At 61.6% G+C, this 22,667-nt stretch overlaps 1 protein-coding gene across 1 annotated transcript; it reads right to left on the reverse strand.

The window, feature by feature from the left end:
- Positions 1–531: 531 nt before the first annotated feature.
- On the reverse strand, positions 532–14,839 carry LAD1 (ladinin 1). The gene is made up of 10 exons (XM_043486020.1): positions 14,521–14,839; positions 6,519–6,653; positions 4,892–5,537; positions 4,331–4,441; positions 3,999–4,042; positions 1,940–2,012; positions 1,719–1,856; positions 1,390–1,476; positions 1,118–1,198; positions 532–945 (listed from the first exon to the last, which is right to left on the reverse strand). The coding sequence occupies exons 1-10, from the start codon at positions 14,556–14,558 to the stop codon at positions 940–942; spliced, it is 1,359 nt and encodes a 452-aa protein (XP_043341955.1). The 5' UTR covers positions 14,559–14,839; the 3' UTR covers positions 532–939.
- Positions 14,840–22,667: the final 7,828 nt, after the last annotated feature.

Here is a 22,667-nt window from a genome sequence, read left to right on the forward strand (position 1 = left end):
CCTGCTGGAGGCGGGACAGTCTGGGCTCACAGGCAGGGCCCCAAGGCCCTTCTGTCCCTGGCCCCAGGACACAGGACGGGAGCCTCCCTCAGGACCAGGCCCACAGGGGGGCTGGGGTAAAGCGGGTGTGGGGTGTCGCTGACTCCAGAGAAACCCAAGCAGGCACCTGAGAGCAGGGTTCTAACGTAAGTCTAGTGATGGGAAAACGTGTGGACCACACACACACTTACGCACACACACACGTACACCCCACACATACACACACCCTCAGCCACACACAGCATGCAGGCTGGCTCCGGCTGCTTTGGTCTAGACTCAGCTCAGCATCCCCCCGGCCCACTGAGGGCAGGGGAGCGGAGAACCGCGTTTGGGGGCAGGTGTGCAGGGCTGTGGCCACAGAGGCTGCTGGCAGACCAATGCCTGCCCTCCTTGGGCCCCTGCAGCCAAAACATTCTCCTCAAGCCATTCAGTCTCCACTGAAAAGCAAAGCCTCCAGAAGGAATTATTTTTAAGGTATTATTGGTCACACCTGAGAGTGAATGAGTTTATCTCTTTCCTGAGAGTGGGGAGAGGGCACAGGACAGCTTGGCTAGAGCAGCAGGTGGGGCATGAAGGGGAGTGAGGCAGGGCCTGGGAGGGGTCGGCACAGCTCCTCCAGCCTGGCAGGCGGCGCAGGGACGGTGGGGGCCAGCCGGGGAGAGGTGCACAAAGACACTGGTGCGACCCGATGGCCCCGGAGGAAGAGGAAGAACAGGAGTCCACGTAGACAGGGTGGCAAGGCTGTGTGCAGACGCGCAGTGCCCGCAGCCGGCCAAGGCACGGGGCATGCCTGCCTGCTCCAGAGGGGTGGGGAGGATGCTGGCCAGTGTCCTCCCGGGTCCAGGGCGGGAAGCGGGCGGGAGAGGTGACCACCATGGCTGCTGGCCTGAGACTGGCTCCTCACACCTGCGGGACCAAGGGCGGTTAGGATGAGGGGTTTCCCAGGGCAGTGCAGGGATGCCCCCTTTTCCCCAGGCCCCCCGCGCTGGGCAAAGCCCAGGCTTGCAGTGGAGGAGTCGGCGCCTGCCAGCCCGAATTCTCTAGAAACAGCCACCCCAGCCCCTGGGCCCACGCTCACCTCGGCACCCAGCGGGGGCTCTGGCTTCTTCCTCCACTGGGGCCTCCTGCTGGCTGCCGACTCCCTCTGCATCTCCTGGTTCTGGGCGTTGGGACAGAGACCGGGCTCAGGCTACCCCAGAGCCCCCGGGCTCGCCCCGTCCTCTCCGCGCTCTGACCCGCAGGCTTCCCCACGCCGTCCCGCGTGCAAGCTGTCCCTCCCCTGACGGGTCATCCCCCTATGCGAGGCCTGCAGGGAGACCGGGGTGGGGGCGGGGCAGAGGGGCGCGGTACCTGAGGGCCCTGCTGTGCTGACTCCTGGGTCCTGCTGATCCACAGGTTGAGCCGCGACGTCACCACCCCCGAGAGCTGCAAGTTCTCCTGAGAAGAGAGCTTCTACCTTGGGGCTGGGCTGGCATCTCCAGAGGGCCCCCCTCACCACATCTGCACAGCTCAGGCCACGGGACCCTCCCCCACAGCTGTGTGTACAGCTGGGCTGGGGGCTCAGTGACAGGCATGGCCGGGCCCTCGAGTCCACCAGATGGATGCAGGAAAGCATGGAGCTGTCCTGCAGACCCCAGGCTCAGCGGCCTGCAGACACCTGGTGGGCCAGAGCCACTTACCTTGCGGCTGGAGGCTGGGCCTTCTCGGCTCTGGCCCACCAGCTCTTTCTCAAAGAGGTGGCGCTTGCTGGCGACATCCACGGGAGCCACGAGGAACTCAGTGCGGGATGGGCTTGCACACCTGACGGACTCTGATCTCTGGGAGCAGAGAGCACAGGCCGCTGACCCTGGAGGGTGAGGCCCCAGCACGCCCAGCACACTCCAGGGACTGGCCCGCTCACCTGTATAGCCGAGTGGTATCGCTCCAGCTTTGGGCCTAATTTGACCGAGCTGGCCGGGAGCCTCACGCTGGCGCTGCAGGGCAGGAAGACAGGGCAAGACAAAGCAGGTGAGGCTCTGCCCACCCACGGGACACTGGGCCTGCCCCTGCACCCCACCTCACTCTGGCAAAGAGAATACGGTCTCCATATATAGACTGAGGGGTCTCCCTGTCCTCCTGAGACATGTTCCATTCAGCAGGACCCCCCCAGGCCAGAAACAGCTGCTGTCCCTGCCCCATGGAGTCAGTCCTGCCTCAGACGCTGCTCCCCTCTCTCCACCTTCCCCCCCCCCCCCAGTCCCCAGGGCCCCCATCCCAGATCAACCCCATCCTGCTCTCAGGCACAAGCAGCATGAAAGGCTCATGACCAGGGTCTGATGCCCTCCTGACCCTGGCACCCCCACCCTGCTCCCCATGCTGCCATGCCAGCTGGCTGGCCTCCACATGGGCTCCGATCCAAGTCCCTCCCCTCGCCAACCCTCCATCCAGAGCTGCCTGCAGAGCTCTCCCCACCTCACGCCCCCTGATGCCTGCCGCCCCGTGCCCTCGCCCCACTCTCTGAGAGCTCTCCCCACCTCACGCCCCCTGATGCCCGCCGCCCCGTGCCCTCGCCCCACTCTCTGAGAGCTCTCCCCACCTCACGCCCCCTGATGCCCGCCGCCCCGTGCCCTCACCCCTACTCTCTGAGAGCTCTCCCCACTCACTTGCCCCGATGCCCGCCGCCCCGTGCCCTCGCCCCGCTCTCTGAGAGCTCTCCCCACCTCACGCCCCCTGATGCCCGCCGCCCCGTGCCCTCGCCCCACTCTCTGAGAGCTCTCCCCACCTCACGCCCCCTGATGCCCACCACCCCGTGCCCTCACCCCGCTGAGAGCTCTCCCCACCTCACGCCCCCTGATGCCTGCCACCCCGTGCCCTCGCCCCACTCTCTGAGAGCTCTCCCCACCTCACGCCCCCTGATGCCTGCTACCCCGTGCCCTCGCCCCACTCTCTGAGAGCTCTCCCCACCTCACGCCCCCTGATGCCCGCCACCCCGTGCCCTCACCCCGCTGAGAGCTCTCCCCACCTCACGCCCCCTGATGCTGCCGCCCCGTATGCCTCGCCCGCTTCTGAGAGCTTCACCCATACGCCCCCTTGATGGCCGCGCGCCCCCTCACCCCGCCTCTCCCCAGAGCTCCAGCCACCTCATGCCCCTGGCCCCACCCCGTGCCCTCACCCCGCTCTCTGAGAGCACCACCACGCCCTGATGCCGCCCCCATGCCCCTCACCCCACTCTCTGAGAGCTTCCCCACCTCACGCCCCCTGATGCCCGCCCCGTGCCTCGCCCCATCTCGAGAGCTCTCCCCACTCACCCCCTGATGCCTGCACCGGCCTTCCCCCACTCTGAGAGAGAGCCTCTCCCCACCTCACGCCCCCTGATGCCCGCCGCCCCGTGCCCTCACCCCACTCTCTGAGAGCTCTCCCCACCTCATGCCCCCTGATGTCTGCCGCCCCGTGCCCTCGCCCCACTCTCTGAGAGCTCTCCCCACCTCACGCCCCCTGATGCCCGCTTCCCCGTGCCCCCACCCCGCTCTCTCACAGAGCTCTCCCCACCTCACACCCCCTGATGCCTTCCACCCTGTACCCTCACCCCACTTTCACAGGCTGAGCTCCCCTGTCCACAAGGGGCTCCCGGCCCTCGGTTCCCATTCTGAACCCCCAGCACCTCCGTGCCCCATGGTTCTTGCACGTCTCATTCTGATGCAAGGGCAGCAACTCCCTCATCCACTGTGTGCCTCACGCCCCCTGGCCTCGCCCAGGACCACTGGCCTCAGAGACAGTCTTGGGGCAGACAGTGCGGCCTGCATGCATGAATCCCCAGTGCTTGACTCAAACGATCCTGGCGCACCCACTCCCCCCAGGGTACCCCCATGGCTCAGGACGGCCCCTCCCACCCACCCCCTCCAGGCAGCCGGACCCTCCCATTGCTGCACCTCGGGCCTCAGCCCCACGTCAGACAAGCCCTGGGGCCCCCAGGCCCTGACCTGCGGGTTAAGGCCACCTCTGAGCTGTCTCTCCGGGGACTCATCTGGAAGGAGAAGGAAGGCGCCAGTGAGCGGGGTCCATGGCAGCCACGGCCTCCACAAGGAAGGACTCAGCTCTCAGAACACAGCCCGCCCTGGGGTCTGCCCCCGGTCTATACAGACCCCAGCCACACCCCATGAAAGGCCCACCTCTGGCCTGGGGCACAGCCTCTCCCATCAAGCCAGGTCAGCAGCCCCCCCTTGAGGCCCCCCAGATCTTCTCGGGGTGCCTCCTGCCTGCCTCCCCACTGCCCCAAGCCCTGTATGGAGGGGCCCTCGGCAGCCAGGCTCACCCGGAAGGAGATGGTGCGGGGGCTGGAGCGCTGCAGGGCGCTGCTGAAGGTGGGCGAGGCCAGTGTTGGTGATGGGGCCTCGGCCTCAGCCTCCGTGCAGGGGGTCCTCACCTGGACAGAGCAGGGGGCAAGTCATGCAGGAGGACGGGCAGCCTGGAGCCCCTGTGGGCCCGGCTCACCCCAGCAGCCACAGGGCAGGGGCAGCACTCTGGTCCTCTGCTCCCACCTGCTGCCTGGGCTGTGGGGGTGCGGCCACAGGCCCAGGGCCAGGCCAGGAAACAGGGCTTCTGAGGGCAGGGGGCTTCTAGAAGCATCTGAGGCTTCCCTGGAGTCTGGGCCTGGGATGAGAGTGTTGTGTGGGTGCCAGGTGAGACCCCAGCCCAGTCCCCTGTCCTGCAGGCGGCAGAGCAGGCGAGGAGAGGAGACACAGCTGGGGCTGGCCTGGAGGGAGGAGGACAGGAGACAGGGAGGCAGCCAGAGACACTGGGAGGACAGGAGGACAGGAGACGGGGAGGCATCCAGAGGTGCTGGGAGGACAGAGAGGCGGGGGGCACCGCACACCTGCAGAGTGACGGGCGGGAGGCCGCACGCCCGGGGCAGAGACCCCGCCGAGGACTCGGGATCCTTCTCAGGCCCAGCGTCCCGCTGCCTCCCGGGGCTGGATGGGCGCCCCACTGAGGCTGGGTGCTCCCAGGCCTGGGGCCGTGCTGGGGCCACGGCCCTGCCTGGGGCCAGCTGTGTCTCGGGGGCCGGGGTCTTCTCGAAGACAGTGGCTTTCTCAGACACCAGTCTCTTCTCCGAGATGCTGGCTTTGTCTAAAACAGCCCTCTTTCCTGAGACAGCTCTCTCCTCCAGCACAGCGATCTTCTGGGACACGGAGCATTTACTGGGGCTGGGGGTCTCAGGGTCCAGGCTTGCTTCCGGCTCAAGTGTCTTCCCTGCAGCAGACAGCTTCTCGGAGCCCGCAGGCACCCTGCCCGCCAGGCTCCCCTCCTCCGCGGAGCTGCACTCCGGGCTCAGTCTCTGGCCGGGCGGCAACTGCACCTGCTCCTCAGGCACCGGGGGCGGCTGCCTGGCCTCCTCCTGGGCTTCCCGGCACCTCTGCCTCCGCTCCTGCCGTGTCCTCAGGACAGCCCGGACGTCCTCCTCATCTCTGGGGTCTGGGGCCAGTGGCTGGGGCCCCTCTGCTTCCTCCACGCTCAGCAGTCTGAGTCGGAAGGGAGATGGTGGGAGACAGTCAGTGGCAGGAGAGACCCTGGGAGCACCCGACCCAGGGGAACGCCTCAGGGCACCTGATGCCCTCCCAACCCCTCGAGCCACTGTCCCTTAAATCAGGATCGCTTTCATGCTTTACCCATCAGGCTTCCGAGGTATCATCTGAACAAAGCACAAGAGGCTTAAAAAAAATTATAAACACCTGTAAGGTGCAACCACTCCATGCTCAACAAACACCTCTCCTGTGTCAGGCCCTGCTGCTTACAGATGAGGAGCAGAGATGGGCAGGAAGCTGGCCCAAGTCACACAGGGACGGGCAGGGAGCTGGGAGTGGAGCCCAGGCCTCCGCAGCCACATGGGTGCAGCACAGGCCGCACACCCCGCGGCCCCCTCTCCAGGAGCCAGGGAGGCACACACGAGGCTGCCCCAAACCGAGCCTGCAGCAGAGAGGCCCCTCCTGTGCCTCCACCCGCCCGCCCGTGGCTTGGGTGAGTTCACTCGCTCGCTGAGCCTGCTGCCAGATCTGTGAACTGGGTTCATTCAGAGGCGAGAGGAGACGCACCCCCTGAGTGGGCCCTGTCCCCACGGACAGGTGTGTCAGGGCGCTCAGCCTCGGGGCTGGTGGTCAGGCCAGTGGTGCCTCCTTCCCGTCAGAAACCACTGGGGCCCACTAGTGGGAAGGGGCCAGGCTGAAGGGGCATGGTCAGCCCAGGGCCCGACAAGCCCCAGGCCCTGCCCCGGTGCACGAGCCGCACACTCTCTGACCACTGCCCCCACGTGAGGCGGGTTAGCACCCTCTCAGGAGCATGGAAGGATGAGCTACGCTTATAAAATGCCCAGCAAGAGTGGCCCAGCTCACCCACACTGGTCCTGACTGCTGTCCTGACCAGGGTGGGGCCTGCAGAAGGTCAGCCCGCTCCCCGGGCAGGGGTGGCTGGTCTATCCTCACTGGGATCCCACCTCCCACCCGCACCTCCCGGGGGCCGGTGGGTCCTCATCCCGGGCGGGCAGGTCCTCGTCGTCCACGGCGAAGCTCAGGTTCCGGTGTCGCCGCCGGCGTTCTCGCTCCTGTTCCTCCTCATCCTCCAGGGTCCACTGCCGGGTCAGGCTGGGGGGTACAGGGGTCAGTGAGGCCTCAGGGTGATGCCCAGAGTGTCCCCGTGGCTGACATTGGGGGGAGGGGGTGGCGGGCCAGAGTTCACCCTGAACCCCCACTGGAACTGGGGGTCTACTTGCCTGGGCCCCCTGCACTCCCACTGCAATGGGGACCCACCCACCTGGGTGCCCCTGCACCCCCACTGGAACAGGGGCCCACCTGCCTGGACACTCCACATCCCCACTGGAATGGGGGTCCACCCGCCTGGGCACCCCCCGTGCCCCCACTGGAACAGAGGTCTGCCCACCTGGCCCCCCGCACCCCCACTGGAATGCGGGTCCACCCACCTGGGTGCCCCCCACACCCCCACTGGAATGGGGGTCCACCTGCCTGGGTGCCCAGGGACATGGCAGGGTGGGTGTCCTTGGCCCGAAGGAGGCAGGTGAACCTGGCAGAGCCCAGCTTTGATCTGAGGCTCTTAGCTGAACAGTTACTGAGAAACATTCCAGCTCCCCAGCTCCCCTGGGACATCCCATTCCCCCAGACAGAGATCCCAGATGACCAGCCATCCCTAAAGGGGAACCCAGCATCACTTCCCTTACCACCTAGGCGTTCCGTCAGCCTCCTTCACCTCCGAAAACCAGCCTCCCCGTGTGCAGCAGCAAGGGGCACAGCCTGCCTCTGGCCCCCGGTCACTCTCCCAGCCTTAGTCACTCACAGTCACTCATAGTCGCTCTCCCAGCCATAGTCACTCACAGTCACTCACACCAGTCACTCTCCCAGCCATAGTCACTCACACCAGTCACTCTCCCAGCCATAGTCACTCACAGTCACTCACACCAGTCACTCTCCCAGCCATAGTCACTCACAGTCACTCACACCAGTCACTCTCCCAGCCATAGTCACTCACAGTCACTCACACCAGTCACTCTCCCAGCCATAGTCACTCACAGTCACTCAGTCACTCTCCCAGCGACAGTCACTCACAGTCACCCAGTCACTCTCCCAGCCATAGTCACTCACACCAGTCACTCTCCCAGCCATAGTCACTCACAGTCACTCATAGTCACTCTCTGAGCCATAGTGACTCTCACACCGGACCCTGTCATAGCCACCCCCCAGAACCCCCCTTCCACCATCCCGCCTCCAGCACCCTGCCCCAGCCTCCCACCAGTCATCCTCACCCACCTGCCCACACACCTACCTCCCCCCAGCGCCCCACCCCTATTCTAGTCAAAGAGCAAAGAATCTCTGAGGAACCGAGCTGGGCCAACCTCCCATTGGGAACTGTGGGGTCACAGATCCACCCGCCAAACACCGAAAAAGGGAGGTGAGCCCCGCTCTGCACCGGGAGGGGAAGGGCTGGACTTCAGAGGGGGACAGGACAGCCTGGAGGCCAGAGGCAGAGCCTGCAGGGAGGGGGGTCGGGGGCGGGGAGGGGGGCTGGGGACCACAGGGAGCGAGGCCGAGCTTCCCCTGGAGAAGCTCCAGGCCGTGTGGGCTGTGGGCACCTTCCAGCGCTGTCTGGGCCCCGATCAGAAGGGTCCGGGGAAGGCCGCCCTCTTGCCTCCCGGCATCACTGCAGGGTAGTAAGGCCCCCGCCTGGTCAGCGCCCAAACCTGTTCCCCAGCCTCTCCGCTGCCCTGTTTCTACCATGGCCTTGCCTGCCTCTACAGAGTCTCATGTGCAACCACGGAAGAAGTATCACAAGAGGAGCAGGCACGTTTCCAGGGGGAAACCCACAAACTTTATCAACTGAATGACATATAAAACCTATTTAAGAAGCTTCCTAAAGGAAAGAGCCCCCCGACCCTGGGGAGACTTCTACAGGGCCAGGTCAGACAGCCTGCTTGATCCTCCCACCTAAGGGGGGGTCACTTCCCTGCACCTCCCCAGTCCTCCTCCCTAAAAGGGGCAGGAGCCACACCACCACCCTGACCTCTTCATTCAGGCCCAGTGTCATGTTTACTGACCTGGTGTTTGGTAAACTCACGTTTTTTGAGCAGGGTCTACACACAAGCGGGTTCCAGGGCTCCCCCACTCGTGAACAAAAGGACAGGAGGGACCAAGGACAAGGGGCAGCAGCGCTGGAGGGGACAGAGCTCCAAGGAGCAGGGTGTGCTGGCGGAGTGTGAGCCCAGGCCTGCCAGGATGTGCAGTGGGGGGACACTGGACTCAGCAGAAGGGGCGCCAGGGTGGGTGCTTGGGGACCAAGGAGACGCGGGTTCACTCCGTGTGTGGGGAGCCACTAGACTTAAGTGATGGATCTGGGACACAATTTGAAGGCAGAGTCCACTGGGTTTGCTGGGGGGCTGGATGGGGATGGGGGGCCAGCGAGGAAACGAGAAAAATGAAGGAAAGCAGGCTTGAGCAGCTCCTGTGATGCTTTTAGAAGGCTGGGGGCCATTGGAGAGGGAGGGGTTCAGTGAGATATCTGCAGCAGTGGTGGGGGGAGGGGGGGCAGGAAGACATGAAGGGTGAGGAGACACTCACTCAACGGAGGAGGGAGGAGCCAGCCTGGCGGACCGCAGGAAGGGGCCCGCTGAGGCAATGCTGGGCAAAGAGGCTCCCAGACCCTTAGAAAGAGCCCGACTAGACAAGAGACAACCAGGGGACTCCAGAAGGGGGAGCTGGTGATGCCCAGCATCTGAGAAGGGTTAACAAGAAGCAGTATCAGAGATTTGCAAACAAAGTGTGGAGACTTGTCCCACGGGGAGAGAAAAGGCCATAGGACAGGGAGCATCCACCACGGTGCCCAGAACACACGTGCCACCAAACATGGCGCCAGGCAGGCGCTCCTCCTCGCGGGGTTACCAGATCTCTGCCTGACATGTGGGAGCACAAAGGGGCAGCAGACCCTAGGCCCCACACTGGCACTTGCCCACACCTGGCCGTCAGGCTCACTGGCGGTGCAGACCTCAGCACCCCTGCCTGTCAGGGCTCGACTACCCCCGAGTGGGTGGGAAGGGCTCCAGCCCAGGCCCCACGGCCTTGATCACGGGGTGGAAACCGGACCACCCCAGGCTTCTGCCCTCACTCACTCCATGGGAACCCACGGCGCCTCCAACCAGGCCCTGATGCACTTGTCCAGGTGATAAAGGCCCCCTGCATGTGGCTTCCCCTGGGTTCACATGGTCAGCCCTCCCCCTGTGGACCCTCCCTCGAGTCCACAGTTTGCGGTCGGCCATGCACTGCAGAGATGAGGGACCACCCCCGACAGGGAGACTGGCCCACAAATCCGGGACTCCCCCACACACCTGTGGCCAGGCAGGGATGGAACGCCCAGGATTCCTTGGGCCTGAGCAAGCCTGTTCCCACGCAGGCTGCTCAGCCCTCAGGGGAGCTGCTGGTTTGTCAGTGGAGCCTGGGTCAGACAGCGTGTGATCTGTCGGAGCCTAGTCTCAGGGAAGTGACTCACCCCAGACAGCTCCTTGCCCGGAGGGTGTCAGCCCAGGTGCCCTAGAATGACCCCCAGCTGTACATCAAGACCCCACTGCTCACCTTGGTGATGTGGTAACCCACCCAACCACACCCCCCAGCCCAAGAGAAACGTTATCTCCACCAAACAAAGAGCTACCCTTCTTAGGAGAAGGAAAGGGAAAGAAGGACAGGAGGGGTGGAGGTCAGGCTCCCAGGGGGGCAGGTGAAGCCCCAGCAATGAATATACAGTACCCAAAGGCCCAGGGCAGTGCCAAAGAATGTTCAAACTTCTGGACAATTGCATTCATTTCACATGCTGCTAAGGTTATGTTCAAAATCCTTCCAGTTAGGCTTCAACAGGACGTGAACTGTGAACTTCCAGATTGCGAAACTGGGTTTAGAAAAGGCAGAGGAACCAGAGATCAAATTGCCAACATCTGCTGGATCATAGAGAAAGAAAGGGAATTCCAGAAAAACATCTACTTCTGCTTCATTGACTACGCTAAAGCCTTTGACTGTGTAGATCACAACAATCTGTGGAAAATTCTCTAAGAGATTGGAATACCAGACCACGATGTTACCTGCCTCCTGAGAAACCTGTATGCAGGTCAAGAAGCAACAGTTACAACCTGACATGGAACAAAGGACTGGTTCAAAGTTGGGAAAGGAGTACAACAAGGCTGTATATTATCACCCTTATAACTTAAATGCAGACTATAACTTACATGTCTGTAACTTACATGCAGACTACATCATGCAAAATGCAGCTGGATGAATCCAAAGCTGGAATCAAGATTTCCGGGAGAAATATCAACAACCTCAGATATGCAGATGATACCATTCTTAGGGCAGAAAGTGAAGAGGAACTAAAGAGCCTCTAGATGAGGATAAAAGAGGAGTGAAAAAAACTGGCTTAAAACTCAACATTCAAAAAACTAAAATCATGGCATACAGTCCCATAACTTCATGGCAAATAGATGGGGAAAAGGTGGAAGGAGAGACAGATTTTGTTTTCTTGGGCTCCAAAATCACTATGGACGGTGACTGCAGCCATGAAATTAAAAGATGCTTGCTCCTTAGAAGGAAAGCTATAACAAACCTAGATAGTGCATTGAAAAACAAAGACATCACTTTACCAACAAAGGCCCTATAGTCAAAGTTATGATTTTTCCAGCAGTCATGTATGGATGTGAGAGTTGGACCATAAAGAAGGCTGAGCACCAAAAAATTGATGCCTTTGAATTATGGTGCTGGAGAAGACTCTTGAGAGTCTCTTGGACAGCCAGGAAATCAAACCAGTCCATCCTGAAGGGAATCAACCCTGAATATTCATTGAAAGGACCAATGTTGAAGCTGAAGCTCCAATACTTTGGCCACCTGATGGGAAGAGCCAACTTATTGAAAAACATCCTGATGCTGGGAAAGATTGAAGGTGGGAGGAGAAGGAACGACAGAGGATGAGATGGTTGGATGCCATCACCAACTCAACAGACGTGAGTTTGAGTAAGCTCCAGGAGTTGGTGATGGACAGGGAAGCCTGGCCTGCTGCGGTCTATGGGGTCACAAAGACATAACTAAGGGACTGAACAACAACAAAGGGCCCAGAGCAGTGCTCAGCACTCAGAAGCACACATGTTTGGTGAATACAGTGACCAGAAAACCAATAAATAAAGGAAGCAGTAAGGGCTCTGACATGTGCCTAGACAGCACCGGGTGCTCACAAGCGCGACTGACAAGAGGCCCCCACAACCTTGAGGAATGCAGTGGGGGGGTCACCTCCATTCTGCAGATGAGGCTTCCAAGGCTCGCAGGATCAGCCACGTACCCAAGGCAGGATGGCCAGTAAAAGAAGGAGCCAAAGTTCCCAGCCACGGCAGCCTGTTAACCACAAGGCCCCGTGCCAGGAAGGATGCCCAGGGAGGCTCCACCTTCTCAGGAGCCCAGGAGCTGAGCAATAGGAGGGAGTGGGGTGCCTGGGAGGGGCCAGAAGGTGTAGGACTCCCCAGCCCGGTTTGAGCTCCGGCACAGCCTGGGGAAGCAGGTTTGGGGAGACCCAGTGGCCAACAGTTTGTCCTTTAGAGCACCACGGTCAGTGCACGCCGACACCCGGGGGTGCCAGCCACAGCCACCAGCTGAAGCCCCAGCAGCCACTCCCGCCCCACCCCCCACCACCTAGCCGGCACTGGGACACGCAGCCCTCTCCACTCCAGGCAGGCCTGCCAGCCCCCACGCTCCATCCTTAGAGGAAGGGATCTCCTATTCCCTTCTGTGTTTCAGGAAACTCCCTGCCCACTGTGCAGGGGAGACCCGGTTCAGCTCCCTCCCCCAGACCCTTCTTCCTGAGTCTGCCCTGCCCATGGTCAGCAGCTGAGGGCAGGGGTGTCCCTGCAGTCAGGTTGACCAGCAAAACCCTTCCTTTCTAAGGGAATTGCACAAAGAAGTCCTCTGTGCAACAGGTCAGGGCTCAGCTGCCTGGGGAGGGTTAGCAGGGGAGGGCACAGTGGCCACCCCAGGGCATTCCGTGGAGGCCCAGGCTCAAAGGGCAGGACGTGCAGACCTTGGGAGGGGAAGAGGGGGTGCAGGCCTGACACCAAGCCCTGTGACCTGGGGCTGGTGTGCTGCGGGAGAGGAGCTGGCCTCCCCATGAGAGGGGCCGCTGTGGGTGGTCAGTGAGGTCCCCTCCAGCCCTGATGGTCTAAGGAGAGGTGCCAAGGAGAACCAGGTGGCTTGGGAGGTGGCAGGGCTGCAGGAGGCCAGGCAGGGCAATGATTAACCCCCAACCGCTCTGTCCTGGGCACCCGACCCACCCTTGCTCCCCGCGGACAGGGCCCCCCTCCCCCCCTCCACCACCTCATGGGCAGGAGAGGGCCAGGCACCAGGCACCTATCCAGGGCTGGGCGTCTGCATTTCAACCTGGCACCAAGGATGGGGGGCCTGCTGGCCCTCCGCTGCCCACCTGGGCCTGCCTGGAGCCACGCTTCTCACCCCCTCCTCAGCACCCCCCACCCTTGCCTGGGAAGCTTGGTTGACAGTGACTCACAGCCCTTCCCTCTGCCAGCTGGGGCTTGTTCCCAGGAGCAGGGCGGAGGGTCCCGGCTCCAGCTGCCTCCTGGGCGAGCACTGCCAACAGCTGCAGCTGCCCAGGGCGCTGAGGAGGCAGGGCAGCTTCCCCAGGACACTCAAGTCCACCCCTGCAGACACAGGAACCCGGGGCCTCTGAGCAGAGGGCCAGTGAAGACCAGATCCTGCACTGTCGTCCTCAATGGACATCTGAGCAGACGCGAATGCCCAAGGCCCAAATGGCAACGTCAGAACCTCCCACCCACCCAGACTTCTCAGCACTATGCACTATGCAGGGCCCACACGTGCGTGTGCACACACACCCGAACACAGACAGGCCCCGCCTGGAAGCAAAAGACACTCCCGCATCAGACCCACATGCAGAGTCCAAGACCTTGACCGCCAGCCCCACCCTCTGCACAGACCCTCCCTGGGTGTGACTGGCCTCTGAGACGCTGGGCCCCCATCCAGAGCACCAAGCACCTCCTTTCTTGGGGCGTATCCTCCCCTCTCCAGACCCCACAGGCCTCTGCTGCAGAGCAGTGAGGACAGAGAGTCCAGGGGGACCCCAGCCCTGGGGGGCGTGCTGCCATGGGGGGGGTCCGTGGAGCTTGGGGCCCTTGGGGGGTGGGGGGGAGGGGAGGGTCAAGGTCCTGATGGGCAGAGCTGCCCACACCTGCAGAGGCAGACTGGCCTCCCCACCCAAACACCCACCTGGGGCCAATTTCTACCAGCGAGAGCCTTCAGGTCAAAGAGTAGGGACCCAACTCCTGCCCATCCACTACATGGGCCTCAGTTTTCTGGGGGTGGTGTTGGGCGGGGGGCCAGGAGATGCTCTTGGGGGACCCCAAGAGAAGTTCAGAGGTCACCAATCTCATGGGGCTGCTGCCTCCTGGACACCCACCCCCCAGGCTTCTCTGACCTGACTAGCTGTCCAGCAGACAAGGATGAGACACCCAGGCCCTGGACCCTTTGAAAGCCCCACTGGTGAGTGAAGACTGAAGCGCAGAGAGGGGGAGTGCCAAGCGTGAGCTCTCCCAGCCCCGAGAGAACCCCAAAACGCTGTGCCCAGAACCTGAGCCTCATCCCTGGAAAGGCACCTGCCCCGCTTGGCCTACTCACTGACCCTCTGAGGCGGTGCGGCAGCCTTCTCCCGGAGGGGCCTCTCAGACTCTCCAGAGAAACACAGGCAGTCAGGGGCGGCTGGAAGCTGAGACTTGGCCGTTTACCTCCGGAAGCCTCCCCAGCCCCCAGAGCGGTCTCTCCGGGCTGGACAGCCCCTCCGCAGGCAGCCTGCTGGGGCCTGCGTCCCCAAAGAGCAAGGAGGGCCGGAACCACGGGGGCTGTGCGGCGTGGCCCCGACCCTGTGGCCCCCGGAGCAGTCAGGACCCCGGCTCACCTGGACAGAGCGGCCCAGCTCTTCCTGCTGACCGACATGCCGCCGGACCGCCGCGCGTCCCGTCCGCTCCGCGCCGCCCCGCGCCCCGCCCGCGGTGCAGGTAGGCTCACCTGGCCTCTTATCCCAGGCCGCGCCCTGCGCAGCCGCAGCCGCGCAGCCGCGCCGCCTGCCGCCTCGGATTGGCCTGTGGGTGGGGGCGTCGTGGACGGAGCCTCCCCGATCCCCACCCCGGCCTCCCGGCCCCGCGCCCTAGACCGGTCGCCGCACTGAGGGACAGACGGACGGATGGACCGGCGGACGGGCGCCCAGGCCGCGCGGGGCGGGGCTGCTGCCCAGGGTGGGGACCGAGACTTCCTGCTCGGAACCTGTCGAACCAGCCCTCCGGGCCGCCCCCTCCCGCGGGTGCCCGACTGGCAGTGGGGTGCCCCGGGTCAAGCCCGCTCTCCGCCCGCCGACCGGCTTGACCACGCGAAACCCAGCTGGGAAGCGGGTGGGCAGGCGCACATCTTGGGTCCAGAGCCAGAGCTCTTCCGAGGAGTGCGCGGGGCGCGGAAAACTGCGGGCACGCCCCGTGCAAAGAGCGCCCCTCCAGAAAGAAGAGCCGGGATTCCTTCTGCACACGGAGCGCTCACGGCTCCGAAGAAGCCAAGGCTTCGGAGGCGCGCTCGGACTTTGGGCTGGCGGGGCAGGGGGTTGAACCCGGCCGGCTTTCCCCCGGGGCACAGCGAACAGGGGACTAGAGTGGAAGTTCTGGAGCGAGTGAGGTACCACCTGGCTCCCTTTAGGTGCACGTCTGGTTGCGCTCGCCTCCCATGCTGCAGGACCTCAGGGGACCAGGGAGGGTCAGTGCCTAGCAGGGGAATCTTGTCTTCCCTGGGCATCAGACTGTTGCGGCTCCCAGAGGAAGGAGGTGCAACCCCCTGCACCAGTAGAAGACGGGGGTAGGAGGGCTGGAAAGGACGCGGCCTGCTGGGTCTCGCTGGCCAGCCTGGCCCCCTTGGGGCGCTGATCCGGAGCTGGGGGTCTCTACAGTGCCTCCCAGCTCTGAGATCCCCAGTGAAGGGCAAGCCTGCTGCTGAGCAAAAAGCCTGGGCACACAAGGCAGCCCCTTCCCCAAACACCCCCTCCTCCAGGGAGTCCTCCTTCTTGGCTAGAGGAGCTGAACGACTTTCAAGGAATGAGAGGTGGAGACCAGGCTTTGGGCGCTGGCATGGATGAGCCATGTGACCTGGGGCCAGTCACCTGTTTCCTCTGCTGGGTAGTAGAAATGACACTTTACCCAGCTTCCTTCCAGGTTGTGGGGGTCAAATGAGTCTGCCGCTGAATGCGAGTGAACCTGAGGTGAGCAGTGAGAGCTGCCCAGGTCCATGCGAGGCCAAGGCAGGCCAGGCCACTGACTCCTCCAGGGAGAGAGGAAGGGGGGGTGGCAACAACCCAGCCCCTGTGTGCTGGGACTCGGGGCCACCCCTTCCGGGGTGCCTGCTGTCCCCAGGGACCCAGAAAATGTCCTTCCCTTGGTTTTTCAACTGAGAAAGAAAAGTAACCCTTGTCATTGGAAGCCCAGCCCTTCCAGGGACACTCTGTGAAGCCAGCAGTTTGGAGTGTCTCCAAAAGTTCAAACTCCACCACCGGCGCTATGGACACAAAACTGAAAAACACGGAAGGCTGGTGTGCAGACCCCTCCAGAGGTGCAGGAAAGTGAGCTTTGTGCGTGTTAGGGCCCTGCGGTCTGCTGAGCGCAGACCCTTTCTGCGTCCCGGGCACTCGCTCTGCGTGTGCAGCACCAGTGCTGCAGTAACCAGTGTCACCGGCTCGGTGGCTGCAGAGCTCAGGTGTTTATATTCTCACAGTTCCGAGGGCTGTGGTCCCTCAGCGGACCACGCTCCCCCAGAGACCCTGGGGCAGGATCCGTCCTGCGTCCTCCTGCTGCCGGTGGTTGCGGCAGCTCTGGGCCTGCGGCTGCGTGACTCCATGTCTGCCTTCAGAGGCCCGGGGAGCCCTGCCGGCCTCTCTGCGCCCGCGTCCAAAGTCCCCCTTCTATCAGGACACCAGTCCCTGCCCAGGGCCCACCCTGATCATATCTGCAGAGGCCGGCACTCACAGCTGGCAGGGCTTAGGGGTTGCCCGCGTCTTTGTGGGAGAACACAGTTCCTGTTGCAGTCAGCAAACGGTGTTGGCTTGCAGTGATTCAAAGATGCTGGGGACTCGGTTCCTGACTCCAAAACACTCCCACTCAGGCAGTGGAGAGGCACACACACATGTGCTCCTAAACTTGAATTTGCACAGACACGCACAAGCATACCTACTCACATGTATGCACTCCTCCGTGATGCATACAGCATGCTGTGGTCACTACTGGCTGAGACGGAGGGGACACACACATACCTATGGCTGATTCACATTGATGTATGGCAGAAAACAACATGATATTGTAAAGCAATTATCCTCCAGTGGAAATAAATTTTTTAAAAGACAGGTTGTGATGAAAATCGAAATTGTGTCATCAGGAGAGATTAAGTCTAACGGAGGGACTGGGGCACCTTGAAGGGCAAGGACACCCGGGTTGGGCTTGAAGGCTGAGTGAAACAAATTCACTTGTCAGAGAAGGTGGCAACAGACCGGCTACAAGACGGGGTGCAAGTGAAGATGCAAGGGTGCGAGCGGGAGGCGGTAAGGCAAGGAGAGGCGCTCCTGTCACAGCTTGGCTGTGACCCCGCAGAACAGGGAGGGCCTGAAATGAAAAGGTGAACAACGTCTGAGTGGGAAAACCCCTGAGACTTTGCGAGTCAAGAGGTCAGGTTGAAGAGGGGAGGCCACCGCGGAGGGGTTACTTTTAAGTCTATAAAAGAAAGAAGGGGCTTGAGCACGGGCAGCCCAGAGGAGGGGCAGCGGCAGCAGTGGAGCTCCAGAAGGCCGAGCGGTCACAGGGCTGGCCATAGGTGGGGGGCAAGGCCGGGCGCCCCCACCCCCACAGCTGCAGTAGGGGCAATGAGGGCAGGTGTCCCAGGGGCCTGAGGCTCGGCGTCTTGAGACCCAGGGCCTGAGAGTGCACGACATGGGGCTGTCCGCAGCCCGTGAGGTCAGCAGCACCCCTGGCCAACCTGCTGGACGGGGAGGCCGTGAGACAGCGGGGAGCTGCCTAGCACGGGCTCGGGACACAGCCCCCGGGGCACGTGCAGGCAGGGGGAGAGGGGACACTCACGAGGCAGGGACGGTGTTCCACTCATCCGTACCATGCAGTGCCCTGACACTCGAGCGTCCTGAGGAGAGGGGGATGCCTCCTTCACCCGTGTCTAGGCTTGGAGAACTGCAGTAACTTCCTTTGGGAAGGGGACCAGGAAACCCCAGAGGCCCAAGATCGCCTCCATTAGCCAGGGGACTGGGTCGGGTCTCTCAGCACCCAGGACCCATCTTCTCCAGGCTCAGGGTGGCCCTGATGGTAAGTTGCTGCGAGAGCATCTGTGCCACAACCCAGCGAGGGCTGCCGGCCCAGCACTGTGACCGCAGCACCAACAGGACACAGAGCAGCACTGGTTACAGTCGCAAAATTCTGGAGACCACCCAGAGGTCTGTTCACAGGAAAATGGGGGAGTAAATGTTGGTATTTTGTTGTTTTCTTCTTTTACTACAATCTCTGCCTCTGATGAACTTCAAAGCAGAAAGCATTTATGTCAAACTGACAAACAAATACAATGTATTGTTTCAGGAACCAGAAACACAAAGTACCAGGGGAGTGAAACACACAAGCTGAGGATGTGTTTGCCTTTGGGGAGAGAAAGGGCTGTGGTTGGGAAGGGACACACAGGGGCTTCAAAAGCATTTGAGATCACCTGGTTTTTTTAATCGAAGTATAGTTGATTTGCAGTATCTTGTTAGTTTCAGATATACAGCAAAATGATTCAGTTACACATATATACATATATAATTACTTATTTTCTTATTTTCTGATTATTTTCCGCTCTACATTATTATAAGATATTGAACTGCAATCCCCTAGTTCATAAAATTAGAGGTTGGTGCAGGTTGGTGTGAGCCTGCAGTGGCCACTTCTCCCGGGGAGAATCCAAGAAGACAGGGCTTCTCAGCCCAGGAACCCCTGCTCCAGGACGGAAGTTTTCAAGACTCCACAGCCAGTGGGAGGGGGAGCCCCTTTCTCTTCCCCTCCCAAGGAAGATGTCAGGCTCTGGAATTCCCAGCCCCCAACTCCTGTCTACACAGGACATAAGGAAACTTCTTTTTCCCCAGGAGCCAGAGTGGAGACTGGTGGGCCCCAGGCCAGGAAGGTTGTGAGTCAGCCTGATGTGTCGGTTCCCAAATGAGAGCTAAGACCCACACCCTAAAGAATCCAGAGCAGTGGTTCCCTGACTTTGGATTTTCACAAACTGATACTTTTAAAAAATATGAATATACCAATGGTGTTACCACCATATTGTTTTTTGAAGTAAGAAATTAAAAGACAATAATGACCACCTCCTGTACTCCCACCCGATAAGTAAAGGGTATTTGATACTAAAATAATAAAATTAAGACATGCATTACTTTGTCAACAAAGGTCCATCTAGTCAAGGCTATGGTTTTTCCAGTAGTCATGGATGGATGTGAGAGTTGGACCATAAAGAAAGCTGAGTGCCAAAGAACTGATGCTTTTGAAACTGTGGTGTTGGAGAAGACTCTTGAGAGTCCCTTGGACTACAAGGAGATCCAACCAGTCCATCCTAAAGGAGATCAGGCCTGGGTGTTCATTGGAAGGACTGATGTTGAAGTTGAAACTCCAATATTTTGGCCACCTGATGCGAAGAACTGACTCATTTGAAAAAACCCTGATGTTGGGAAAGATTGAAGGCAGGAGGAGAAGGGGACAACAGAGGATGAGCTGGTTGGATGGCATCACCAACTCGATGGACAAGGGTTTGGGTGGACTCCAGGAGTTGGTGATGGACAGGGAGGACTGGCGTGCTGTGGTTCATGGGGTCACAAAGAGTCGGACATGATTGAGCGACTAAACTGACTGACTGATGCATACTCTGAACAGAGGAGAATCCTTTTCACTGAATACACTAGCTTTACGGAAACTTCAAGCCCGGGTTTCCTGGCAAGCCGCGGAGCAGTAGGAGTTGGGGCAGAGATCTGATCAGAATCACCATCTGGGAAGTTCTAACAGGAGGAACACGTGCCGTCCATCACACTCGGGCAGGCAAGCCACCGCCTTCACAGGTGCGTGCACAGGGGCACACACACCAGGCTCACCCCTTCTGATGGACACACACACGCACACACACATGCTCCTCCGTGGGGCTCCAGCGTGGGAATGCCTGTCCTGGCGCCCAGCTGACACCAGACTTCTCTGCTGAGCCCAGAGCCAAGGGTGGGCTCACCCCGCCTGTGTAACCGTGGAGCCCAGTGGTGTGGAGCCAGAGCCAGAGGGGCCGCCTGCCGAGGCCCTTGGGCCCTGACCCTGCCGCCTGCGGTGAGTCCAGCCCCTGGGTCTTGGCCCCGTTAGGCCCGTGACCTTCAGGGAACCACTCCCTCTCTGCCTCCAGACACCGCGGGGCTCGTGTTCTCCAGGACCCGCAGATCCGCCAGGAAGTGTCTTCCTGGGTGCGGGGCTGTCCTTCCCTTGTGGCCGCAGGCTGCTCTGGGGGTCAGGGAGGAGACCGCCGCCCCTACAGTCCCAGCAGCCTGTCCCTGGCTGGGACAGCAGCCTGTTCACCCACCTGGAACAACTCTGGCCAGCCCGGAGCCCTGCGAGAAGCCTGCCTCCCTTCGTAGGGGGCCACTGGGGCTAATGTTTAACGGGCTCCCTCCTTGGCCCAGGGACTGAAGGGCCCACCCACTGTGAGGGGGGCTCCAGGCGGAGAGTGGACTCAGCCTCCTGCCCCGTGAAGACAGAGCCCGGGGTTGGCTGGAGCGCACACAGGAGGCGTTCCACCCAGGGGTCCTCAGGAGGAGCAGCTCCACGCCCCCTACCCCACCCTAAGCCGCTGCTGCAGGTCTGCATCCCTGCTGGTGGGGGAAAACCCTTCGCCCGTCGGGTGCATTTGTATCTCATTTGAATGTTTTCCCCTCTGTGGGAACAGGCAAACTCCAAGGTTTGCATTGCCCTTGGTCCCTGGCCACGTCCCTTCTGGAAAGTTACAGGTTGGGCTCTGTTGAGTCTGAGCCCAGAAAAGGGTGACCCCCAGATCCCTGTCCTCAGTCTGCAGCTGTCAAACCCCAAAACTTGTGGTGAATGACTTCAGCTCTCCAAACCTCTGTCTCCTCGTGTGTGAATGGTCTAAAGTAACAGGATCTGAGCATAGGTTTCTGTGAGTACGTAATGAGTGATCCTGATGAAGCATGTTATCAGTCGTGACTAAGAGTCTGGGCCCTCACAGACTAGCTGGTTCAGTCCTGGTCCCTCACTCAGGAGCCGTGTGACTTCTCTGCCTCCGTGTTCTCCTCTGGAGAACGGGAGTGGTGATGGTGCCTTTCTCAGGGGCCGTGAATGTCTGAGGAGCTTATCAGGGGCGGAGAGAGGTGCCTGGCACAGAGTGAGTGCTGCAGCCGCTGGTCTGACCCCAGCTCGGCACTGCTCATGGCCAGCCCGGGTCCCTCCAAGGTGAGCAGGGCCTGGGTGCCAGTGTGGGCGTCTCTCCAGGGACCATGCCTCCTGCCAAGTCCTTGCTGTGGCCACAGCCCAGCCCGCCCCGGTCACCCCCAAGGATCCCCATCCATCCAACACGGGACGCGGTGGGTAGGCAAGATCTGGCCCTGCTGTGAACCAGAGGTCTGGACGTCCCCCAGAGGCCCCTGAGCAGGCTTGGGGCCCACCCAGGGGCCCCATCCTGTGGGCTCTCTGCACTGGGTGTTTGCTCTGAGTCAGGCCTGGGTTTGTAGGGCAGGGTGGAGCCCAGTGCCCGGGACCCAGCTCGACAGTCAGCCGGCAAACTGAGAGCTGCCTCTGCAACCCTGGGCCTCCAAGGGCAGAGGCGGGGGCCACGCCTTGGACCCAGGCTGTCTGCAGGGTGCCTGGGGCAGGGAAGGGGCGCTGGGACTGCCTGGGCGCAAAGCACAAGCCACGCTCTGTGGCGTGAACCAGCCCTGCCTGCCAGGCTCTGCAGCTGGGAGTGTGTGGGTGTGCGTGTCTGTGCCTAAGGGTTTCCGTGTTGTAGGAGCTGTTTCTTTGAATATGTCTGCCTCTCTGCCCACCCAGCTCTTTGCAGCCAGGACTGAAGCAGGGTGCTCCCCAGCTACTCCGGGCTGCAGTCCCTTGGGTGCTGGTGGGCAGACAGGAGCCAGGCCCTGCCCCAGGGCCCCGGGCGCCACACTTTGCTCCCAGCTTCGGGCAGTTATGGCAGGCAGCACACTGGGAGCAGAGGGCAGAGCAGAGATTCACAGGCAGGCGGAGGGCTCTGCACGCAACCCAGCCCCTCCTGGGACCAGTGCTGGGCGGCCAAGGTGCCCAGGGCCAGGGCAGGGAGCAGCCACTCCCCGGAGGATACAGCTCAGGACTCACATGACACTGCCCGGAAAAGCCAGACCCTCTGAGCCCAGACGCTGGTCCCCACTCCATGGGCCACTGTCCCCCGTGTGCAGGGGGTGCCTCCTGACCCCCACTCCATCCCAGCAGACTTCCAGTCCACAATGGACTTGGTCCAGTTGCCTGAGGGATGGAGAAAGGACCTCACCCAGAGGACAGACCCCTGACTGCCCCACCTTAGGAAGAATCAGTCCCAGAGCACATGGCCCATCAGAAGTGTGAAGCAAAATCAGGCAGTGATTCTGGGGGCATATGGCATGCTTGCCAGGGGTCAGGCAGAGTCCAGGGCAGTGTGCATAGGGGGCCCCCTGGTGGCCAGGCCTGGAACTGCGGGGCATCCCCTTGGCTGGGCCAGGGACTCGCCCGGAGGGTCCAAGGACACTAGCGCACCCAGAGAGGTGGCCTGGAGAACGGCCCTGCGGAGTGGCAGGGCCGGGGGCTGGAGTGGGGAGCCCCTGAGTTCTGTACTGACGGCTGGAGGTCAGGCTGCACTGAGCTGAACCCCCGGGGGTGAGGCTGCGCTGTGTGCTATCCCCTTAGCATGCCTCTGTATGTGTCTTCCCGAAGGAAGCCCGCACGGCCTCCCCGCCTCCCCCTCCCCTGGGTACTCACAGCCAGAGCCGCGGGG

This window comes from Cervus canadensis, chromosome 13, assembly GCF_019320065.1.
Source record: "Cervus canadensis isolate Bull #8, Minnesota chromosome 13, ASM1932006v1, whole genome shotgun sequence".
NCBI classification, from domain to species: Eukaryota; Metazoa; Chordata; class Mammalia; order Artiodactyla; family Cervidae; genus Cervus; species Cervus canadensis.

Excerpts from the sequence above, each read along its gene's own strand:
- LAD1 (XM_043486020.1), bottom strand. The coding sequence starts at position 14,558 with ATGTCGGTCAGCAGGAAGAGCTGGGCCGCTCTGTCCAG. Across the intron at positions 5,538-6,518 it reads GACCCACCGGCCCCCGGGAG|ACTGCTGAGCGTGGAGGAAG; the intron begins GTGCGGGTGGGA and ends CTTCCGACTCAG. Across the intron at positions 1,477-1,718 it reads GCCCAGCCTCCAGCCGCAAG|GAGAACTTGCAGCTCTCGGG; the intron begins GTAAGTGGCTCT and ends CTCTCTTCTCAG.